At 42.3% G+C, this 19700-nt stretch overlaps 1 protein-coding gene across 5 annotated transcripts in view; it reads left to right on the plus strand.

Moving 5' to 3' along the window:
• Positions 1-19700, plus strand: part of LOC136447877 (polypeptide N-acetylgalactosaminyltransferase 11-like) — a 22374-nt gene continuing 2674 nt past the window's right edge. The window contains exons 1-13 of one of the 5 annotated variants that reach the window (XM_066446989.1): positions 1-108; positions 10269-10558; positions 12734-12864; positions 13275-13398; positions 13949-14115; positions 14575-14697; positions 15563-15812; positions 16154-16271; positions 17332-17484; positions 17665-17806; positions 18142-18245; positions 18524-18628; positions 19134-19277. In XM_066446989.1, coding sequence (XP_066303086.1) covers positions 10410-10558; positions 12734-12864; positions 13275-13398; positions 13949-14115; positions 14575-14697; positions 15563-15812; positions 16154-16271; positions 17332-17484; positions 17665-17806; positions 18142-18245; positions 18524-18628; positions 19134-19277 — 1710 coding nt within the window. In that variant the 5' untranslated portion in view covers positions 1-108; positions 10269-10409. Of the gene's footprint in view, positions 116-4675; positions 4761-9249; positions 9343-9777; positions 9876-10268; positions 10559-12733; positions 12865-13274; positions 13399-13948; positions 14116-14574; positions 14698-15562; positions 15813-16153; positions 16272-17331; positions 17485-17664; positions 17807-18141; positions 18246-18523; positions 18629-19133; positions 19278-19700 lie in introns of those variants that run through there. The other 4 variants (XM_066446990.1, XM_066446993.1, XM_066446992.1 and 1 more) reach the window with 4 other exon arrangements.

Below are 19700 nucleotides of genomic sequence, written 5' to 3' on the forward strand. Positions count from 1 at the left end.
GTTCTGGGAGGTGGGTTACAGTTACTCAATTCTCATTGGTCAGTCATTACGAGGCTTGGACCAGCCCCCAAGGGACCCCCCAACAAAGATGGCCGCTGAATACGAAAGGTGAGTGGTGCGTCGTGTCTTGCTTACGGTTTAGTCCCGTTTTGCAGCACTTTTCGTGGGTAATACCTGCAAAGAACTATATCTGAAAGTGTTGGCAGTTACTGAGATGCGACTATAGAGTCTTTAGTAGATGTGGTGGAATGTTAGAGGAGTAACGAGCTCAGATATACGTGGCCAGTTTCGGCGACGGTCCTCGGATCGCATAGAGCTCAGCCAAACTTCTGCTCGTTTCGTAAATGATGTGGTTTTGATGCTTAAAAAAATTCCTGAAGCTACAGGAAGTCTCGGCTGGGAATTTCCCATGTCGTAATAGCTTTGCTCTGTCTAAAGTAGTAGACACTGACGTAACAGTGTGACCCTGTGTCCGTGGAAACTTCCAGTTTTGGCTTGCTCTGACGTACGACGCAGGATCATGTATCCCGCTAAGCGCTTGTTTTAGGGATCAGCACAGTTTGCTGCCAACTTTGTGTTAAACATAACTAGAGAAACCTTACATGTCGACACGATGGCGCAAATGGAGCAGACTCTGGCCATGCAAAGCCCGCACTCTTTTCCTGATCTAGTTAGAAGGGCGGCACGGCTTAGCCTCCGTTGCAGTCCTTTTCCCCCGCAGCGTGTTTTTTTTTTCAATTTTTTTTGGGGGGGGGGGGGGGCGCCACGTATCTGCTTGGGATCCCGTATCCGCCGTGCCTCTGTGTCCGCTATAGACCCTGTGTCCGCTGCTGGGGAAGGACTGCGTTTTGTCGCTTCCAGCAAAGGCCCATCAAAAATCACTTATCACCATTGCCATGGATGTGGGAACTTCCCGTAATAAACACGGCCAGCGCGGGGAAATCTTCATGCCCCTTTGAGCAGCGACAACGTTCTAACGGTTGCCGGGATGTCTTTTCAAAACACGACGGACGGACACCTAAATGAACGAACCTTTCGCATTTTTTCCTTCGTACATCCATCAAAGTTGCTATAATGATTTTGTGCTTTTCGTGCAAGGAAACGTGGCTCAAACATGTCTCAAAAAGCGTGAGAAAGCTGCAATACTTTCTCCGCGCACGCTGCGCTAGACAATGGCCGATCATAATCTAACCCCTGACCCTTTGTTGTCTTCTCTGTCGTATAAGAAACACTCTAATTATAAGATCTCTTAGCTACGACGGCTGAATCCACAGAAGATATCAGCAATAGAAAGAAACATCAGGCCACATTTCAGACAATTTGTAACTCGACTTTGAAGACAACATGATAATCATTTGCAAGGAAGCATGCGTCACTTCACGTGGGCTTTGTGCAACGTAACATTTGAATTGCTTCTCGTGGTAGTGTGAATTACTTCTCCCGGTAGTGTTAATTACTTCTCGCGGATACATTAATTGCCTTTGCTGGAAGCGACAAAACGCAGTCCTTCCCCAGCAGCGGACACAGGGTCTATAGCGGACACAGGCACGGCGGATACGGGATCCCAAGCAGATACGTGGCGCCCCCCCCCCCAAAAAAAAAAAAAAATTGAAAAAAAAAAACACGCTGCGGGGAAAAGGACTGCAACGGAGGCTAGGCACGGCTAAACAAACTCCCACCCGGCTTTTTACGGTCGAGTGCTGTTCTAGATAGACTGTACATGTTTACATACATGTTTGCTCTGCTGAACACAATCAATACGACATTCTCTTCAGGTAAAGGCCATTGTGCCGTCCTGTGCAAGGAACCCGACGAAACACAAAGTCTCGTTCATTACCAGCCTGTATTCTGAAACTGGGATGTAAAATATGGCTTTATCACTCACCATTATAAACATCTTCTTACTAACAGTTATACCTTATAGATCTTATGTTTCTAGTTGTGGCATTTATGGATTTATTTTGTATTGCTCAAATGAGTATTGTCAAAGCAGGACAGCTGATGATTTGATTATACAACATAGTAACATGAGTAACATGAGCCAACTCGCTGTGGGGCTTTAACCTTTACAATGTCATGGCCGACTAGAACTGGTTTGTCTTAATAATGATAGTCCTGTGACTGTAGGGAGGCAGTCCTATTTATGATAAATAGCTGTATTTTAAAGATAAATACCTGTATTTAAGTGGAGATAAGCTGTATGACTTGATTAATGGCAATTTGTGGAGAAAATATTACCTACTGTAAAAGTATAAAATACTTTAACAACCTTAACAACCTTAATACAATACCCATCCTCAGTATGCGACAGGTGTCCTACTTCATAAATCTTAAGGGGGGTCCTGTGTTCTTGCTCATGTCACCTTATGTTAGTGCCAGTCATTTCTTGCATGACACAAGCAAGGCCTTAGTACAATCTAAATATGTACTGTTTATTGTTGTCCAGTTTAGTGACACCCAGACCCTGTCACTATTCTTGACAGTTCACTCAATGTTTCAGTTGCAGACATGCTTTTCAGGTATAGGTGGGTTTTGGTGTATTCAGGGAAATGTAAGAAAACTGACACCACAAAGAGGAACTTTGAGTAACCCTTAAGCAAAGAACAGGTGACAGATCTCCAGCTGTGAGGTTAATTATCATAAAAGATGTACCACATAATGGTTGATAGGAACCAAAGATACAATGTCCTTGATAGGAACACAGCAGTTGCTAGAACTTTTTGACAGGTAGTTAGATTCAAATGCAAATCAAATTTTAGTACTGATTAAGAAAAAGTCTTCTCAATATGTTGAGTTATCTGTGAGCCAGCAACAGATTTGAGCTACGGGAACTGCTCAATTATTTTGAGGCTTTTGTGGTGGGCGTATGCTATTATCATTATTGAAAAGCTGTAATACCAGAAACCCTGCCAGACAGACGTCGACACTGCTTAAAACGTTAGCTGACCTGTAATAATAAGAGGGTAGAATTATGTCGCCAGGTGTCTGTAACTCTGCCACCAGTATCTAGAACAATAGGCAGCACTTTTGGGGTCAGCAAATAGCTGTTTCTTCATCACAGTTCGTGAGAGCAATGGACCAAAAACTCAGATATACTGAAAAGTCTATGTATGTTTTCAAGCCTTTCTATCTGTGGTAACATCTACTTACGGAAGTAGCTCATTGACCTGTTGATAATAGCAGCAGATGGCAGCTTTATAGGAACCAGGTCAGTCTGCACAAAGGTTATTCATTGAAATAAAACAGTTAAAAGTCATTTAGGAAAACAAAATTTTAAAATCTGTTTGAAATTTTCCTTTTAAGTATGTGGAAGTGAAATGTATGTGGTATCAGCCCTGTTTCGTTCAGATAATCAGAAGATGTACTCTGGCTATGATCCAGCCATGTTTAGTTATAGTCCCAGCCAACTGTCGCTACCCTGCCACAACTGCTGGGTTTTAGTAAACTTAAACAAGGCTTACTCTCAGGTTGGCCTGACCTACATGTACAATGCAGACTTACGTGCTCCAGTAATCAATATATTCCATTTACTAGTAATCCCCTGTCAACAGTGCACAAATCCCCCTCTTAGCAGCCATGCAAAGGAAACGCTGCATCTCATTTTTCACTTCAGGATCGCCCCAAACTATGTTCTGTCTATCAGGTCTAGATCTATATGTATCTTTCTTCCAAACGAAGGTACCACTTGCCACATTTTATTAGACATTGCATTATTTCTTATCAGACATTGCATTATTTCTTATCAGACACTGCATCTATATGCCTGGGGCATTTTGTCTCTGCCTTGAAAGAAAAGGTACACGTAGGAGGTGAAGGAATTAAAGACAGGCCCATACATTAGTTTGACTTCAATCATAGGATAATTGTGTTAGATGATACCGTCTTTAAGATTGCATGTAAGATGATGAGTAGAAATGCACTTGCGTGTTTTTGTTACTGATTTCTTCCTAGTGACAGTGTTACTGCATTTTTCATAGTCCCTAGCTTTGATGTCATGAAATACAATAATGTTTGGAATTTCTTGATTGAAAACACATTGCAGAGTTCCCCAGTGGTCCAGATTCCCTCTGAGAGATTAATACCTGGGGTTGAACTGGGGTCTGGACCTCAGGAGTTGCCATGGTAACTGTAAGGTGTTATATGGGGCTTGCAACCTCTGTAAGGTCAAATTCAGTAACTGAGTTCATGTGACTCTCTACATGTACCAGACCTGACATTTTATATCCATTACCTCTGTCCAACTTCATTTCTACCTTGTCCTCCCAATGACCTGGAGGTCAAGGGACTACCTAGGTAGATAGGTAGGTTGTTCTGCCTTGGTACCTTATTCCATGAACTGACGTTCATGATTTGGGAGTGGATGGGGTAGGGCTTGTCTGACCGTCTTGTGCAAAAGATTTGGGGGGGGGGGGGAAATCCTAATACAGGATCCTTATACATTTAAATCCTACAAATTCCTACAACAGATTCCTCTCAAACCACAAACCAGAAACATGTTGAGGGACACGTACACCTGATGAGAAAATGTATGGAGAATTCTAATCTACAGTGAATCAAGTACTGTAATGCATATAGTAGGCCCCCCTTTGTAGTCCTTAGTCAGGGATTGTAGCCAGTTGAGTGGTGGGAAAGCTGCTTAACAGTGACTTTTATCTCGCTGAGGAAGCACGATGCCACTGTTCAAGAGCATGAAAGGTTTTTGTGACCCTCAGCTATATCAGGAAACTGCTCACCCGTGCAGCTCTGGATGCTTTATCATGGTGGGATTGTACATTTCTGTGTACATGTACCTAAATTTGACAGCATGTTTACTCTTCTTCTTATCTGTGTTCTGCAACATGCATCATTAAGGGACATCCGTTTGCATTTGTCTGTTGTGTCTACATGGTATGTATATATCTAGTACATTATGACTGTTTAACACAATACTGTAAATGCTGAAAAAGAATTGTTGTTAATACCAAATGCACAAAAATCATATAATTATCATATCTGACTGGTTGAAACTGTCCTTGAAAGGTTTACAGCTTCGTAATCAGTCCTTGTAATCTGTGAATGGATAATTAAGTTATATAGGCAAGTCAATGCAATTGTTCCTGGGGCAAGGTTGTTTCAACAGAGTGATCAGAATGATATGTTCATTCACTTGCACAGCCAAAGTAACTTGGATCACCTACCTAATGGTATGTTCTGACTTTCATACGTAAGACAAGCTACATTTGTTCCACTTTAGTTTATGAAATTTGAAGTATGGTACTCCACAAGAACATTTAACATATGTAATTGCTGTTGTTGAATATACATAATCACAATTGGGTGTACGTATGTGATAGTTTTTGTAGAATGTGGTTGAACAGTACATTTGGTGCAATTAACCTCCCAAATGTCATGTGAGGTAGACCCCGTTCATACTAAATCGCGTAAATCGCGAAATCGCGTAAATCGCGATAATGTGGCTTAGTATGAACGCTCCAAATCGCATTTGAAATCGCCCGAAATCGCTTTCCGCGAAACCACCTCCGGAGGTGGTTTACTCGCGATTTGCCTGCCTTCCGACTTAGTATGAACGCTCGAAATCACCTTGATGCGCGTTGGGCGCTTTACTTTCCATATTGACCCGGTCATGGGTCAAGGGGTCATCTGCAAATTCAGTCTTTCCGCTCATTATTCGATGTTCATCATCTACCTCCTAGCTTGTTGGTATATTACGCCGAATGCGGCGAAAATATGTCAGAATCGGGCGGCGATTTTGGCGTATGGAATGACGAAAACGCATGTACTGATGGCCATCTTCGGTGATGTGGGGATTCAGAGGAAACTCAAGGGATCCAACCGAAACCAGAGCGTGTACGCTGAAGTGGCGACTGCCTGAGTTGGCCAAATACGCGAAAACATGGAAGTAATGCCGCACTATTAAAGGTAAAAAAACTCAAGATGAAGTACAAGAAGGTCATTGAACACAACAGTAACAATCGAATAACGCGTCCGCCGATGATCAAGCTGTTGGACGCGATTTTACAACTCGCGCTCGTTCGACCCCTGGTGTGAAGGAATGCGACTCAGGGCGATTTCGCGATTTCGCGATTTGCGCGATTTAGTATGAACGGGGTCAAAGTTACAGACATGCCTCCTGTTGAGAGGTAAATCACCCAGGGACAGAGTTGCCAGTCTGGTAATTACGTTTCCATCCCCCTGACTAGCAATAAGGACTGTGGTAAAAGCCTAGCCTCCACCAGGCCTTCCTACAGTGGTACGGATTCTACGATCCCGCAAAAAATGATAATTGGCCAGGAGAGTCAGTCCATGATAAGGTAACTTGTCCACTATGTCTAGTATGTGACCCTGGTTAGCCAAATGGTACCCAAATTCCCTTGGCAAATTATTCAGTATTCTCTTTGTTAGTCAGGTAGTCAGCCTGGTAGATAGTGGAGAGTAATAAAATCCATGGAAGCAGGGCTGTCTCCAGCTTAAATTTTTTGTCTGTCTCACTCATTGTTTAGAGGGGGGTGTACATGTACATGTAAGGAGGCCATTGTGTGCTTCCCCAGAAAATTTATGAAATCCCAACCCTTTGAAACGCTAGTATTTCACACATTTTGAGAGGCAAATTTATTGAATTTCATTGTGGAATCCGTCATTTTCATCAATTTCATGTTATGCAGTTTTTTTGGACGGATGGGGTGACACTTTTATCAGTCCCAGTAAGCGTAAAAGGAGTATGGTTTTTCCAAAGTGCCTTCTTGAACAACGTGCAAGATATCAACCTTTAGACTGTTTGTGTTTTTTGTACTTATTGATGGCATTGCTTTAATTTTTTGCTGACCTAAGCCATTGTATTGACAGATTGCTGCCTATGCTAGACATAGGATTATAGCACCAACTAGGCACAGCCTCACTACTCTCAATGGGTACCTACTGGCTGAACTTCAAGGTGAATATTCAAGGTGAATATTATGTAATGAACCTTTACACCAGTTCAATCAGACCATCAGAGAGAGGACCAAGATTCCCCCAGTGACCCCACCACCACCCTTGTGCTGGTGATTTATCCCCCAGTCTGCCTAGTCAGTCCTCCATGAGCTAGTTTCACCCCAGTTTCACCCAGTCAGGGGGGCCAGTTGGCTGTAAATATCCCTGTCCTGGACACAAAGGTGATGGGGTCACTGGAAGGACATCTCTCATGGTCTGCTTCAGCTGACCTGTGGGTGACACCGGACCATAGAGCTGGCCCAAGTGTCTTGGAAGATGCTAGTTTTGGATTGCCTTGTAAAAACCTTACCCACGAACTGTACATCAAGGAGATAAAAGATTGCACCAGGAGAGAGATCATAAGAGGAATGGAGGAACCCATGGATATGCTGGAAGCATTCTTTGTATTGATTTGTGTGCAGCTGTTTGGCAAAGATGTATGGCACTACTGCAGTGGAATGTCTGAGTACAAGCTGTTCTATTGATTCCAGTATCAGGAGAATTCTCTTTTCTACCATCACACAACAACACGCCAACAATGCTTAGTGTGCTCCTGTAGAATTGATGACTACAGGCCTGTTGAAACTTATAACCGGTGGGCATATGTAGATGTATGTATGTAACTACATCATCCCTTTAAGATTTATTATCGTGTGCTATTTTCAGCTTTTGGGTGCCTAATAAGAACATCCCTGACATACAGGTATTCTTCAGTATTTTTGAAAAGTCCCCCCAAATTTGTCCCCTCTAACACACTGAAGAACATTCAAATGTCCTGATATTTAGTCTGTAAGTTTTGTTACAAGAGATAAACTTTATTTTGTCATACTCAACCGCACCATCAGCCTATGGTCAGCATTTGCAGCTTGTCAGTGATTGATTTAAAACAAAGTTGCTGTTGCCTTTCTGTGTCAGACATAACTGACCTTGGTATTGGCTTTGTGGCCTCAAGAGTTCCAGATATTTTGAGAATCCAATTGGTGATTTGTCAGAACAATACAGGGTGCTTTTATGATTGTAATAGTTTCTTTCTTCATTTATAATGTTGATTCCAGTACCTCAAAGAAATCTCTCTCAAAGAAATCTCTGCCTGACCTTTCTATGTATCATGTTTTTAATAAAATAAATAAATTAATGCCTTTTACCCCTCCTCCAAAACTAGATGTCCCACCAAGGCCAGCAAATTGTAGGCTATCTCGTGAGGATCTGTTTCATCATCATCAGTCGATGTGCTTATGCGCCATCAGTCTTGAGAAAAGAGGCAATGGTAGAGCAAAATGATTGCTTTCTGCTATAAAATAGTCCATAGTCTTTTACTACCTTAAGAATCTAAAATGTGTTAAACAATTCCAATTTAGAACCCGGCCATCTTTCCTCAGCCAATCAGGAGCGTGCATTTCTTGTGACTAAATCCACATAGTGTGGCCTCCCAAGCTGTAGGGGTGTACTAAGTAACGAATAAAATGACTAAGTTGGAGACGCCCACCAGTAGGTAAAGTTCCATCAACCTGATTGAATAAAAGTGTGGGCGTCTCCAACTTAGTCAATTTATTCGTTACTTAGTACACCCCTACCCCTTGGGAGGCCACCAGGGCCTGACCCAGAAAGGTGCCAGTTTTTGTTTTCTTATAATTACCAGTAACACACAAGGCTGGTCCCACCACCACAGAGGTGCCAGATAATTTGTCACGGTCTGGTCAAGAAGGCTCTACATTTCAATTTCTTCCTCTTGTATTTCACCTCAAACACCTTAAAGTCAACAAAAATGCATGTCTTTTTTAATATATGTATTTATATTATTTGCTTCGGAAAGACAATCGGGTTCTAAAATAGTTAGATCCCGAGATATGGGTTTCTTAGTGGATTTGGTACTGCTCCGCCCACCCTCGGGAGTTTCCTCGCTGTTGTTATGAGTTTCCCCTCGGGAACCAACAACTCCTCGGGTGGGCGGAGCAGTACCAAATCCACTAAGAAACCCATATCTCGGGATCTAACTATTACTTGAAAGGATTTATACTGAATTAAACTGTCACCAGCAGATGTTGGCATGTAGTTTTATAACATGACACTACAAAGGTTAGAACACAGATTTCTGGATTACGTTTCCCAACTTCAGACATGTTCCTGTTTAAAGCTGTGCTAATATAACACCCTAGGTGCCCTTGGCATTGATATATAGTGGGTGGCAGAGGTGGTATGAGCTGGGTTGCCCCAGCACTGTGTGGGGGGAGCAGGTCTGCATATCGTATTTCAGTGCAAACATTGCCCCAACCTTGCTCCCCACCATTGGCGCAGTACATTTTCGTGAGTTTAAAGCATCGTTAATGACTAACATCCACAGTCAGTGGGAATTTTCAAAGCATGTCTTTGAGTGTGAGTATTTTTGCAGATTATTTAACGGGCTGAGAATAGATATAGCCTTGTAGGACCTGAATGTGAATCGTGATACTGGTTTTCAGTGCGTCACAGGACATACAGCACTCGACTATAAAGATGTCTTAACACTATGTAAATACTGTTGTAGCACTGCTAGCTAGGCTGGCAATACTAGATTCTTTTGATCTATAAAACGTATAAAGAGGCTTGCAGACAATCAATATCTACTCACACATAGACATCTCTAGATCTGTTTTCAAAATCCTATGATACAAACATTTCATTGCAGGATTGTTGGCAGTAAACTTGTCTCTGTACTGGCAACAATTTAGATGTCCGGGTTTGGGAAGGGGTGGTTTGTAGGCGTTGTCCCACATGAGATAAAGCATTGGCAGTGTGGGGCTCTCCCATTGGTCACAGCTGTAGCCTGCCATGCTACGTTTGGCTGTGGACTTTGCCCTCCTATGTTGGCAGAAATGTTAGCAAAGTCCCCTGGCTAGATCTGGGTTCATATCCTACTGCTTCCCAGGGTGAGTTGGGGTGACTCGAGGAAGAGATGAAAAGAGTTGGAATATTCTAGCCAGCTGTAAGAATGGGGTAGACCTTGAACTTGAATATTATGATATAGCGTGTGTTTGAATGTTGTGTACATGTTTGTAAAATTGGACTTCTTCCAAGAAGAGCCTTGCCAGATGGTGCATTACTTTGACAGACTTCTGCATATATAAGCTGCTATAGAGTTATATACTCTATATTCTGATATAGAGTCAGACCAAATTCCATTGTACCTGCAGAGCAGACTAGAATTTTGAGGGTTATCAATTAATAATTGGTAATCAAAAATGTCTTGCATATTCAACAGTCGAAGGGATGAAAACAAACATAGGAAAAAATTATCTAAATTACATGGATTTTCTCTGCAGGTTCAATGGCTTCAACATCATGACCTTAGTTTCATGACAACAACCTGCTAGCAAAGGAGTTTGGACGGCAGGACACAGCGAGACTTTTGTGAACTCTTTAAGGACAGTTATGGAGCTGGCACATAGCTGCCTACAGTGCTGATGGCCAGACGAGGACCGGTGCGTTACTTCTTTTGTGGCTGTATTGCGACATCGCTGACATGGGCAGTCATTCTGATGCTGTACTGGAATGGAGACGTACAGAGTGGAAACACAGCAGTGCCACAGGAGGGGAAGTCATTTGGTGGGAGGTCAGTTCTTTTTGTCCAATATTTCTTTCTAGAAATTATGATAGATTTTTCCTTCATCTCGCAATGCAATCTCACAGTGTTACCGGTAATTACAAATCATTGTCTTACTCTTAGAATCTCTCAGTAGACATATTTGAGGGTTTCTTCAGTGCTTCTCAAATTCAAAATTAGTGGTTCTTTTGTAATGTTTGTGGCTTCACAATGTTTTTAATGTTTCTCCCATTACATGTCATGGTAGTGGATGCTACCTGAAAAGTCTGACCGTTTCGAAAATCTTATTTGAGTAACTGTTTTCTTGCCTTTCTTCTATTAATCTTTATAAACCTTACTTCTATTCATCATTCTACTTTTTTAAAACCATGATTGACTGAAACTGTCCCAAAGAAACTGAGCCCATTCGACCTCTCTATTTTCTTCTTGCCTCCCAAAGAGCCAATCCAGCCATTGATCTATAAATCCCCTGGGAAAATAGTAAGCCCAGAGAGCCAAGATAACAGTTACCTTATCACACACTGCATGCACTTAACATTCACATCGGCACACTGCTCACACAAGCTAATCATCTTTCAAGTCAGGTTGTTCAGAATCTAGTCAATGGCAAAGAATGAGAGCAACAGTGTGAACAAAGGAGAACTGAAAGGCTGCGTAGAAGATGACATGCAGTTAGAAGCGTTGACAGGTGGCTGGATTACTAAATATGCCACTGCTCGGCATAGTGAATAGTGCATCATAAACTTATGGTAGGATGGCCCACACTGAGCATGGGGAGGGGGGTGTCCTTATTTGTCAAGGTCAACAGGTCAGCTCACAGTTCCATGTACAGCCAACCCATGTTTAGGAAACAGTAAAACTTCTTCCATCTGTCACCTGACTTATACCGGTAAGAAGAGTTCAGGGAATAACAGTTTTGCAAGAACAGTTCAGGGAAGCTGATACCTTGCAGTCACCATTTCCATTCTTATGAAGGCACTTTTAGTGATAAGTTGTAAAATAGCACTGTAAATTCCAGAGCATTAAACAAACTGTAGAGGAAAGCTTTCCTGTGAACGTATAGATAACAACATCACAGGCTTTGTGCCCGGAAGATAAATGTATCTGTACCGCAAGGTAGTTACTGACACGGCTGTATCCCCGCTTCAGGTAATCATGAGTCGCCTGAGGCTGTTATTGCCAGACAGTAATGTACACGTAGGCGCAGTCTGTCTGCAGACATCCAATTCCTCTTGTGTCAGCATCAAGCGCTCTGAGTGGAATGCAATCATGGGGAAGAAATGGAATGTTTAGATAACTACATGTGTACGTGCGCAGTATCTTTTTTTGAAAATTGGCTTAGGGCTATTCTAGAAAATGTGAGGGGGAAAGGAGGGTTAAACTATCTTGGAATGTTAAGCATAAAAGTACGACGGATAAGACATATCCATAACTCAGAAAAAGAAACCAAGAAATTTCCAAACTTTCTTGTTCGGCGGCTCCAAGTCTAGACAGATTACCAACCATTGTTTATTTGTTTATTTATTTATTTCGATTTACCACATTTTGTGGAAGGATTGACATAACAGGTGGACTATCACCTTTTCAAGATGCCATCCCAGACCGGACTGTAAGATTTGGACCATCGCACATCAGGACATGCCCCTACTCTTTTTCGAAAGGTGTGGTGGGTTCTTTAATGTGCGCGGGGTGTGGCTCTCCCCAAACACGGGACCTCCATTTAACGTCCTATTGGAGGGACTTCCGTAACCCTGGATGGGCTAGGTACTCATTTACACATGAGTGAAGTGAGGAAAGTCATGTTAATTGCCTTTCCCAAGGGCACAACGTCGGGCGCAAGTCCTGAAATCGGACATGTCTCTGGGCACGACCCGGGATTAGATCCCGGGTCCCATTGTTTGACAGCCGCGCGCTCTACACTTGCGCCACACAACGCCACTTTGTACGAGCTATACTCCCTTGACTGGTCTATCTTGTATGGAGTGTGTTGAGAGAGACCTCAAAAGTGTGGATCCTCACCAGTATGCACCTGCTGGACAGAGCTGCCTGGAATCATATGCTTGGTGCAACGACAAGCCAACTGCTTCCCACCCCTACGTCAGGGACCCCACAGCAGTATGATCATATATCCTGGCTACTGCTACTACTTGTTCCTGATGCCTGTTTCACATTGTTTTGCCTCAGGATTCGGTTCCAGCCCAGAAGACCTCGTGTACAGGTGGATGAGGAGGAGGAGAATGACAGAAGGTTGACGTTCAGGAGTCATCAAGGTGCAGACACCACAAAACACAACAACCTGCCTCTCTCAGAACTAGGTAATCTTATACTTACATGTGTCTTGAAGTGTTGGGGATGTTTTCTGTCAGACTCGGTATAATCGCTGGTACTGGTAAATGATATGCATCCTGACTGAAACACATATTCTTTATTCTTCAAGGCATTGTAGTGGTACATGAGTTTCCCGCAGTGCCTTGAATTTTTGATATTATCCATAAGGGATGTTGCACGTTATTTTTATGTACACAGTGATCTATAAAACACTTAGTATCTATATAGTATGAAGTCTTAATGCTTAATGATCTTTGGGCTTGAACCTTTCTGCAAACATTTAAGCTGAAAAGATTCTACTTGGATAAATACCTTTTAGCTAACAGAAATAAAGCAATTACACTACAATGTGTGTTGCCTGTGTAATGCTTACATCTCTTCCTTTTTCTCCATTCAGGCCTCATAAAATCACCAGAGGACCAGGAAACTCGTGACATGGGCTACAGGAGACACGCCTTCAACCTTCTCATTAGCGACCGCATCGGCTTCCACAGAAACATTCCAGACACAAGGAATGACAAGTAAGGAACATTTTCTAATGTTTACTGCACTTGAAGCAAGGTAAGCCTCTATCTCACTGGACCCGCAGCATGGTGGCAACCACGCTGTGACTGAGTAATTTGACAGCACAGTCAACAAATTTCATTGATAGAAATCAAATCTTTTTACGCTTTGTGTGTTCTGTTGTCTTTTTAGTCATACTTGTACGTGTTTCATGATATTCCCATTATAAAGTCAAGGGTAACACAAGTCCAAGTTAGGATGCAGCGAGGTTGCCAATGTGCTGCGGGGCCAGTGAGATAGGGGCTATACCAACCTTTTCCATGTTAACTTTGGTGGGTATTGAAACTAGCCTGAGTACCAGCCTTTTTAGCTTCCATATGCTACCCAATCTCAGCTCCTTGGCCGGCAACGGAGCTTGGGTAGCTCAGCGGAGCTAGGGTAGCGGACGGAAGCTAAAAAGGCTGGCACTCAGGCTATATTGATAAAGTCAGTATATTGAAATTTGAACTGATAAAGGTAACAGTAGAAAAAAAAAAAACTCAAAATTACATCCTTTCACTCCCACAGGTGCCGAGGAAAGTCTTATCCATCCAGTTTGCCGAAGACGAGTGTTGTGATCTGCTTCTTCAACGAGGCGTGGTCCACCCTGCTGAGGACGGTACACAGCGTGCTGGACCGAACGCCCCGGGATCTGCTGCAGGAGATCATCCTGATTGATGACTTCAGTGATCAAAGTAAGTCACCAATCAGCCCAGGAATATTCGGATTCTCTGTCTCTATGGAAACCAGTCATCTCAGCCTCCAACATCGTGGTAACAGAAAGTGCTCAGTCTGACTATAATTGTTTAATGTTAGCACTTATGCATATAGATCAACAGGATTATAACGTTCCCAATTCTTCTGACTTAGAGGTGCTGGCTAACGAGCTTTAAGGGGCTTAACCAGTGGAAGGGCTGCTAGAAATGGGATATAGTCAGGCTACCCCTAACCTTAACTAGCTTTTAGAGCCTTCAATCAATCATTCGTGACTATCAGAGTCTGATGCATGGCAGCTACAGATATGCATAGCTAGGTCTCGCCAGGCTTGTGTACTCTAGGCACAGACCCTCCAGTCAGTTAGAGCCTTGAGCAAAAAATACATGTTCAAATTTGTGCTGAAATCATTTTTTATCTTGCAACTCTTGTTTTGGCAGGTCACCTGAAGGAGGAGTTGGAGGAGTACATCAGAGACCACCTTCCCATGGTCCGGCTGTACAGGACAGACAAACGAGAGGGGCTCATCAGGGCTAGGGTCAAGGGAGCCACACATGCATCAGGTCAGAGCCTCATAGTGTCAGCATCAAGTGGACTTAGTCGTAGTAGAACGCAATCAAGAAAATGAATATTTAGATAACTGTGTGTACGTGCGCAGTATCTTTTTCGGAAAATTGGCTTTGGGCCAGAAAATATGAGGGGGAAAGGAGGCTTAAACAATCTTAGAATGCTAAGCTTAAAAGTAAGACGGAAAAGACATATCTGAAAATGTGAGGGGGAAAGCAGGATTAACCTGTCTTACTGAATGCTATGGTTCAAAGTAAGATGGATTAGACATACTTGTAAATTTCATTACCCAGAAAAAAAACCCAAGAAATTTCCAAACTTTCATGCGAGAGCCTGTGAGAGCCTACATGAGAAATCTGCAGAGGTCACAAGATACATGTATGTTGAAACATGGTAGAACTTTACTCACCTAATATATGTTTAAAAGATGTCTGAATGATCCTAATGTTACACTAGAAATCTCACTATTCATTTTCCGCTATCTCACTCTCTGGTAAGGGGTAATACTATTATTAATGCTGTACGATGTACATGTATAGTAAAAATAAAAAAAATTTAACGGTTCTCAGTCAGTGGCAAATGTGCTAGATGTTGGCACATCGGCAACCAAATCCGTAGGGTGTTTTTGGCACCCAGTTCGACAGATTAGCCGAGTATCCTCGGTGGGCATCACTCCACCGTCCGGGAAGGTAGTGTAAAATGCCTTTCCCAAGGGCACACCATCGGGGCATGGTGAGTATCGAACTCGGGACCTACGGATTCCGAGTTCAATGCTCTAACCGTTACGCCACGCCGACGTCACACATGACATGTATAGTAAGTTATGTATTTAACTGTGTCTTTCTTTCCCATGATTTCCAGGAGATGTCCTGATGTTCCTGGACAGTCACTGTGAGGTCAGTAAACAATGGCTGGAACCATTGCTTGCCCGTATCGCTGAGGACCGCACACGTGTGGTGTGTCCCATCATCGACATCATCAACTCGGACACGTTCGAGTACACGGCCTCGCCTCTGGTGAGGGGAGGGTTCAACTGGGGCCTGCACTTCAAGTGGGACCAGGTACCGCAACAGTTACTGCAGGGGCCGGATGGAGCCGCATCACCTATCAAGTAAGACATGTCCTGTTAGTAGTAGTAGCTAGTATTTGATTATAGTGCACTGCTGCGGGGGTCCCTGACAAATGGGTGGGCAGCTGTCAGCTAGTCTTCACACCACGCTCCACCCAGTAAACCGCCTCATGGCGTAACACACCAGGTTTGAACTGAAGATCCACTCACACCTAGATGGACTTCTCTTGCTTCTTGCTATGTTTTACGGGGGAAATTTAATTTGCCAGCACAGAATCCCAGCTACAGTTGTTACAGGAAACTCAATGTTCAGAAAACATTGTTAAAGTCATTGTTAAGATTTTTTTATTTGAATCAATCTTTTTCTCCCCTATTTTTTCCAGTTCCCCAACAATGGCAGGAGGCCTGTTTGCCATTGACCGGGAGTACTTCGATGAGATGGGAAGATATGATGAGGGGATGGACATCTGGGGAGGGGAGAACCTAGAGATTTCCTTCAGAGTAAGTCTTTAAGAAACTAATACATTACATCTCTTTCCTTCAAGAATGTACCTAGTACATTATATTTTGTCAGAGAATATATTGTAGTAGAGGTTTCTGTTTACACACATATATTTGTTTGATTTTGATGGCCAGGGTGCCATCCTAGTTAGTCTGAGATCCTTGGAAAACTGACTACGTAGGATGATACCCGGGCTATGATTTTAACTGCCTAGTGCCTACTATTGAACTGATGTGGTAGCCAAGTCCACCATTGCTGCGTAGAAGTAGTATTTGTGTTTACTAAGCTCTAACATGCTGGGTTTTCTTATATTGTTTAAGTCACCTAGATGGTAACTTTTGTTGACAACTGACAGGATTTTATTTAAACCCTTGAACCATACGCATGACAAGGGTGGCTGGTCGAATTAGCCTGGGACAGTGGCTGTGTAAAGGCAAATTGCAGATGATTGCTCTATCTTTTCTAACTCAATGTTGTGTAATGTAAATAGTACCAGTGGTAGCTGGGTTTGCCTCACAAGTAAGGTTGAATAAATTATCACATTATTTCCAGGCTACTGTAAGTGAATAAATGGTAAATGTCAGTGTCTGTTGGATGTGGTTGTTCAAAGGTTGTAACTTCTAGTGACTACACATATTGAAGGAATAATTCTTAGCTTTAACTGATCATTATTCCACTTGAACAGCTCATTACTTATGTCAAAGGGTAAACAGGGTCACAAGAATTTTTGACAACAGAACTTTTATTTACAACTACTTGTACTTGTTTTTGAGGATGTCCCTAGTTGTTTTGAGGATGTCCCTATTGGTTCAAATTATTTGGTAACTGGGAGACCCTGGTGTAATCCAGTTGGGGCTACACCTGTCTTCTGGAAGGGACATAGAATGGAGGTCCTGTGTCTGAGGAGATGCACGTTAAGGGGGAAGGACTAGCAACCCCTCCCTGTAAAACTATACCCTGCTACTGAAACAGCAAGGAAACTTGCTTCCCAATGTACCACTAGCTATAGGTACTACAAGGATCTGACTAAACAAACTTGTTTTTGTCCCGCCCATGCAGATCTGGATGTGTGGAGGAACATTAGAAATCATCCCTTGCTCCAGAGTGGGGCACGTGTTCCGCAAGCGTCGGCCGTACGGGTCACCCAACGGGGAGGACACCATGTCGAAAAACTCCCTGCGTTTGGCGCATGTGTGGATGGATGAGTATAAGGTAAAACACCTCTTTTTCATGACTTCATCATTTCCTGTCACATTGTGAGGTGGAGGCTAGTTTTCAGCTATTACATTAGTATAAACAGCATAATGCAATTGTATTTTGAGCCTGCATGCACTGTTGTAAAGCTATGAACATCATTAAACTTTAAATTAAAAAATTTTTTGTGTATTCCAGGATCAGTATTTCTCCCTCCGTCCAGAGATGAAGACTAGAACGTACGGTGACATCAGTAACAGGTTAAAACTCAGGGAGAAGCTGAACTGTCACTCCTTTAAATGGTACCTGGACAACATCTATCCTGAGCTGTTTGTACCAGGTACATGGCTATGAAATGACAATTTGTGATTGTATTCTACAGTCTTCTACTGAATTCTTAAATTGATAATAGAAAAATGAAATGCTTTACACTAATTCAGCAGTGGCAATTTCTCAGTTTGCACATTGAATACATTGTTTCTGACGTATGACATGTAAACACTATAATGTTGTAATACTTACATGTGTACATGTAGCATAAGTATATCTGGAAACATGGCATGTCTCCAGACAGATTGATTTGTTTTTTGTACTCCCATGAATAAAGCTCTCCAACAAGAGCTATGCCTTATTGATGATTTTTGGTGCTTTCCTAAATTTTCTGCTCTCCTTTAGTTGCTGGCAGGAATAAGGATGTGAGAGCAGCAAATCCTTGGGGAGTAAAACAGGTTGGGGTGGGGCAGCTACCACCCAGACCCAAGGTCATCAAAAAAGGACATGTAAGTACTGTAGAGCTGATCTTTGTCTGAAAGGAATCAAGTTTGAAGAAAACTTGGCTTGTTGAAGATCCAAGTAAGAGCAAGAGTGAAAAGTTGTGATCTGATATGTAGTTATGTTGCCAAAGGTATGTCATATCCAATCGTAACTTCCCGCATAACGTGTTGTCATTCACTATAACCACCAACATGTGAATAGAAGGTGTTGCTCTCAAAATACTTACTAGGTAATAAACCATTACTTGTGTTGAATCACTGAGTGCTTTATTTATTATACACAGATCAAGCATACGGACTCAGGGTTGTGTCTGATATCCCAGAATGGACCCAATGAGAAGGGGTCGCTAGTCGTAGTGAGTGAATGTTTGTCTGAAGACAAGAACCAGGTTGGTGGTGACTTTAATCTATACTGCTTTTTTTCATTTTCTAAGTGGATCATTGCAAAATGAAAACATAATCTTTGCTTGTATAAAGTAGACGTTGAAACCCTTTGAATATGACTATGATTTTGAACATCTTATATGTCCCTAACTAGCGATCATATTTTTGGCTGTTCCAATTTTCAATCATTACTTTAGGGTGCAAGATTGTCGCTATGAAGATCACCAGTATGGTTAATAGTATTGTTTTCTGTGCCATATAATTATGTGAATTTTAACAACATATTTTGAGAAATGATATTGTCTATCATTTGTATATGTATCAGTTTTTAAATACGTATGAGATGATTTGTATGTTGACTGGATTAAAAGGCTCAAACTTGTTTGTACATTGGTTTCAATTCAGTTTGTTCAACTGCGACAAACCGATAAATGACATCTTGAATCTTGCATCTTACCTTTTTTGACACAGCATTTGTACCAACATGTTCCCTTGTTCCTGTACATGTAGGTCTGGTACCTGACAGATCAGGATGAGCTACAGCTGACTGGTCTCCTGTGTTTAGACGTGAATGAAAATGATCCCAAGTCCTTCCCTCGTATCATGAAGTGTCACGGAACCAGCGGCGGTCAGCAGTGGAAGTTTGCAGAAGATGTGAGTATTGGTATCATCTTAATGATTATAATTAACATGGTAGAGATTATGATCTGACTGAATTGCCAATTCTACCAGTATAGATCCTGACTCTGTCAACAGAGATTCTGATCAGACCTAGGGGGCTAGGAATTTGTTTGGGTGGTCTCCCATGTACAAATCCTAAATTTCAAGTCATTCCATACATCTAAAGTGACAGGAATCGAAGTTGAAAAGTTCTTACTGTCTTTTAAGAGAATAGCAATTCTGCCACTAGAGATTCTTGATCGGAGTCGCTGTTGACGGAAACTCTGATCTCGGGATCTCTTGTATACGGCAGAATCTAGATTCAGCTATTCTGCCAGATTGCAATTTCTACACTGACATAAATAAAGTTTAATCAATCCTGTGCATAGTAAGATTGTACATGTATGTAGTTCACAC

Source organism: Branchiostoma lanceolatum, chromosome 13 (assembly GCF_035083965.1).
Source record: "Branchiostoma lanceolatum isolate klBraLanc5 chromosome 13, klBraLanc5.hap2, whole genome shotgun sequence".
Lineage (NCBI taxonomy): Eukaryota > Metazoa > Chordata > Leptocardii > Amphioxiformes > Branchiostomatidae > Branchiostoma > Branchiostoma lanceolatum.